This window comes from Nerophis ophidion, linkage group LG03 (assembly GCF_033978795.1).
Source record: "Nerophis ophidion isolate RoL-2023_Sa linkage group LG03, RoL_Noph_v1.0, whole genome shotgun sequence".
NCBI classification, from domain to species: domain Eukaryota; kingdom Metazoa; phylum Chordata; class Actinopteri; order Syngnathiformes; family Syngnathidae; genus Nerophis; species Nerophis ophidion.
The window spans coordinates 84,047,430-84,051,753 of record NC_084613.1 but is presented as its reverse complement, the minus strand read 5'-3'; the positions used below and the strand labels follow the sequence as shown (position 1 = coordinate 84,051,753).

The 4,324-nt window shown below is 48.8% G+C and overlaps 1 protein-coding gene across 1 annotated transcript; it reads left to right on the top strand.

The window, feature by feature from the left end:
• Positions 1–240: 240 nt before the first annotated feature.
• On the top strand, positions 241–1,211 carry LOC133548866 (uncharacterized). The gene is made up of 2 exons (XM_061893802.1): positions 241–382; positions 553–1,211. The coding sequence occupies exons 1-2, from the start codon at positions 241–243 to the stop codon at positions 1,209–1,211; spliced, it is 801 nt and encodes a 266-aa protein (XP_061749786.1).
• Positions 1,212–4,324: the final 3,113 nt, after the last annotated feature.

The following is a 4,324-nucleotide window of genomic DNA, read 5'->3' as shown; positions in this document are numbered from 1 at the left end:
ACCACGAGCCCACAAGGAATCAACTAGAGTCCTCCCAGAGTCCACCCTGAGTTCACCCAGCGTCCTCCAGAGTCCACAATAGTCCATCAAGAGTCCACCAAGAGCCCACAAGGAGTCCACCAGTGTCCTACCAGCGTCTACCATGAGTCCACCCAGAGTCCACCAGAGTCCACCAATAGTCCACCAGAGTCTCCCAAGAGCCCACACTAGGAGTCCACCGGAGTCCCCCCAGAGTCCACCATGAGTCCACCAGAGTCCACAATAGTCCACCAAGAGTCCACCAAGAGTCCAGCAAGAGTCCAGCAAGAGTCCAACAGTGTCCACCAAGAGCCCACAAGGAGTCCACCAGAGATCTCCCAGAGTCCAAAAGAGTCCACCAAGAGTCCACCAGAGTCCACCACAAGCCCACAAGGAATCAACTAGAGTCCTCCCAGAGTCCACCCTGAGTTCACCCAGCGTCCTCCAGAGTCCACAATAGTCCATCAAGAGTCCACCAAGAGCCCACAAGGAGTCCACCATAGTCCTACCAGCGTCTACCATGAGTCCACCCAGAGTCCACCAGAGTCCACCCAGAGTCCACCAGAGTCCACCAAGAGCCCACACTAGGAGTCCACCAGAGTCCCCCCAGAGTCCACCATGAGTCCACCCAGAGTCCACCAGAGTCCACAATAGTCCACCAAGAGTCCACCAAGAGTCCAGCAAGAGTCCAACAGTGTCCACCAAGAGCCCACAAGGAGTCCACCAGAGTTCTCCCAGAGTCCACCTACAGTCCACCAGAGTCTACCAAGAGTCCACCAGAATCCTCCCAGAGTCCACCAAGAGTCCACCCAGAGTCCACCAGAGTCCTCCAAGAGTTCTCCAGAGTCCTCCCAGAGTCCACAATAGTCCACCCAGAGTTCACAAGAGTCCACCAAGAAGAGTCCACAAAGAAGAGTCCACCAAGAAGAGTCCACCAGAGTCCATCAAGAGTCCACCATGAGTCCACCCAGAGTCCACCAGAGTCCACAATAGTCCACCAAGAGTCCAGCAAGAGTCCAGCAAGAGTCCAACAGTGTCCACCAAGAGCCCACAAGGAGTCCACCAGAGTTCTCCCAGAGTCCACCAGAGTCTACCAAGAGTCCACCAGAATCCTCCCAGAGACCACCAAGAGTCCACCCAGAGTCCACCAGAGTCCTCCAAGAGTTCTCCAGAGTCCTCCCAGAGTCCACTAAAAGTCCTCCCAGAGTCCACAATAGTCCACCAGAGTACTCCAAGTTCTCACAGTCCACCAAGAGTTCACCAGAGACCTCCCAGAGTCCACTAAGAGTCCTCTCAGAGTTCACAAGAGTCCACCAGAGTCCACCATGAGTCCACCAGAGTCCACCAAGAGTCCACCACAGTCCACTAAGAACCCACAAGGAGTCCATCAGAGTCCTCCCAGAGTCCACCATGAGCCCTCCCAGAGTCCACAATAGTCCACCAAGAAGAGTCCACCAGAGTCCATCAAGAGTCCACCATGAGTCCACCCAGAGTCCACCATAGTCCACAATAGTCCACCAAGAAGAGTCCACCAGAGTCCATCAAGAGTCCACCATGAGTCCACCCAGAGTCCACCATAGTCCACAATAGTCCACCAAGAGTCCAGCAAGAGTCCAACAGTGTCCACCAAGAGCCCACAAGGAGTCCACCAAAGTTCTCCCAGAGTCCACCCAGAGTCCACCAGAGTCTACCAAGAGTCCACCAGAATCCTCCCAGAGACCACCAAGAGTCCACCCAGAGTCCACCAGAGTCCTCCAAGAGTTCTCAAGAGTCCTCCCAGAGTCCTCCAAGAGTCCACTAAAAGTCCTCCCAGAGTCCACAATAGTCCACCAGAGTACTCCAAGAGTTCTCACAGTCCACCAATAGTTCACCAGAGTCCTCCCAGAGTCCACTAAGAGTCCACCAGAGTCCACCAAGAGTCCACCACAGTCCACTAAGAACCCACAAGGAGTCCATCAGAGTCCTCCCAGAGTCCACCATGAGTCCTCCCAGAGTCGACCAATAGTCCACCAAGAGTCCAGCTCGAGTCCAATAGTGTCCACCAAGAGCCCACAAGGAGTCCACCAGAGTTCTCCCAGAGTCCACCCAGAGTCCACCAGAGTCTACCAAGAGTCCACCAGAATCCTCCCAGAGTCCACCAAGAGTCCACCCAGAGTCCACCAGAGTCCTCCCAGAGTCCACTAAGAGTCCTCCCAGAGTCCACCAAGAGTCCACCCAGAGTCCGCCAGAGTCCTCCAAGAGTTCACCAGAGTCCTCCTGGAGTCCACTAAGAGTCCTCCCAGAGTCCACAATAGTCCACCCAGAGTCCACCAGAGTCCTCCAAGAGTTCTCACAGTCCACCAAGAGTTCACCAGAGTCCTCCCAGAGTCCACTAAGAGTCCTATCAGAGTCCACAAGAGTCCACCAAGAAGAGTCCACCAGAGCCCACCAAGAGTCCACCAAGAGTCCACCAAAGTCCACCAAAGTCCACCAGGAGTCCCTCACCATGGTCCAGTCGCCCTGCATATCAAAGTGTGACTGAAGTGTCCTCCGTGTGTTCCCTAGAAGTCTATCAGTGCTTCCTAAAGAGGACGAACGCAGGTTAACAACCTAAGTAGTCCAGTTGTAGACCACCATAACCCCCCCACCCTGACACCTGGCCTTCATCACCCTTCTGATTGAAGTGACCGCCAGTGTACACACAGTACCAGTACTACCTACGGTGTACACACAGTACCAGTACTACCTACGGTGTACACACAGTACCAGTACTACCTACAGTGTACACACAGTACCAGTACTACCTACAGTGTACACACAGTACCAGTACTACCTACAGTGTACACACAGTACCAGTACTACCTACGGTGTGCACACAGTACCAGTACTACCTACTGTGTACACACAGTACCAGTACTACCTACGGTGTACACACAGTACCAGTACTACCTACAGTGTACACACGGTACCAGTACTACCTACGGTGTACACACAGTACCAGTACTACCTACAGTCTACATGCAGTACCAGTACTACCTACGGTCTACACACAGTACCAGTACTACCTACTGTGTACACACAGTACCAGTACTACCTACGGTCTACACACAGTACCAGTACTACCTACGGTGTACACGCAGTACCAGTACTACCTACGGTGTACACACAGTACCAGTACTACCTACAGTGTACACGCAGTACCAGTACTACCTACGGTGTACACACAGTACCAGTACTACCTACGGTGTACACACAGTACCAGTACTACCTACGGTGTACACGCAGTACCAGTACTACCTACGGTGTACACACAGTACCAGTACTACCTACGGTGTACACGCAGTACCAGTACTACCTACGGTGTACACACAGTACCAGTACTACCTACGGTGTAGTGAGTACTCCCAAAGTACTGCATTGTAATGATCGAGGACGCAGAGCACCTGCGGAAAACCTGCTGAGTCATCGCATATGTCTTCTGACGTCACATGACGTCATCAGGAAGCATGTGATGGAAGGGATTAGATTTCTTGATTAATTTACTTTTCTTTCTTTCTTTGTGTATGCAAGGAAATACTTTTTTCAAAATAAAAGTTTTTTTTTTTTTTCCCATTTAAATACAAAGAAACATTTATTTTTTAAACATAATTTGGGTATTTATTGTCAAGTATTTTTGTTTTTTTAACGGCTTTTTTTTGGACGAATTGTGTATTTTATTTTAAATGTAATGACTTGATGTGATATTTATTTATTTTGTATTATTTCTTTGTAGGTTTTGTTGCCGAAGATGGTTGAAAAGACACTTTGGCGTCAGTCACAACATTAGGTACACCTTTACTCCAGTATATTGCATTTTTTAAAGTACCTTTCATGATTATAATGCTCACTTTTGTTTGACATTTTTACTGTAATTCAATGTTATACAACATAACTAATATTTTTGTTTTGCCAATTATCCAAAAATTGCATTTTCAAGTTAGAAGAACGTAGAAGTTTCTCCTGTGACGCAGCAGTGACATCTGGCGGTCAATTGTAAGTACTGCACCCAGTTGTGCTTTAAATCATATTTCGAGTACAGATTTGATTTTTTTAATATTTCTACATGATTACGGATATTTTAAATGCGTGCAAACATGTTGTTGTGCTGCTGCAAAGACGAAAAAAAATATTTTTTTAAAAGTGGAAAAAAAAAATCCCAGGACTGTCAGTTCATAGCAAACTCCTCTAGAGGGCGGCAACGTTTCACATATTCAACATTAAGCCCATCTATCCATTTCTACCGCTTTTCCCTATCTCACCTGTATTTATTAATATTATTTCTGTGTAT

What these genes read in the sequence shown, in the direction of transcription:
- LOC133548866 (XM_061893802.1), top strand. Translation starts at nt 241, where the DNA reads ATGAGTCCACCAGAGTCCACAATAGTCCACCAAGAGTCCACCAAGAGT. An exon ending in TCCAAAAGAGTCCACCAAGA is followed by an intron (nt 383 to 552) that starts GTCCACCAGAGT and finishes GAGTCCACCCAG; the next exon opens with AGTCCACCAGAGTCCACCCA.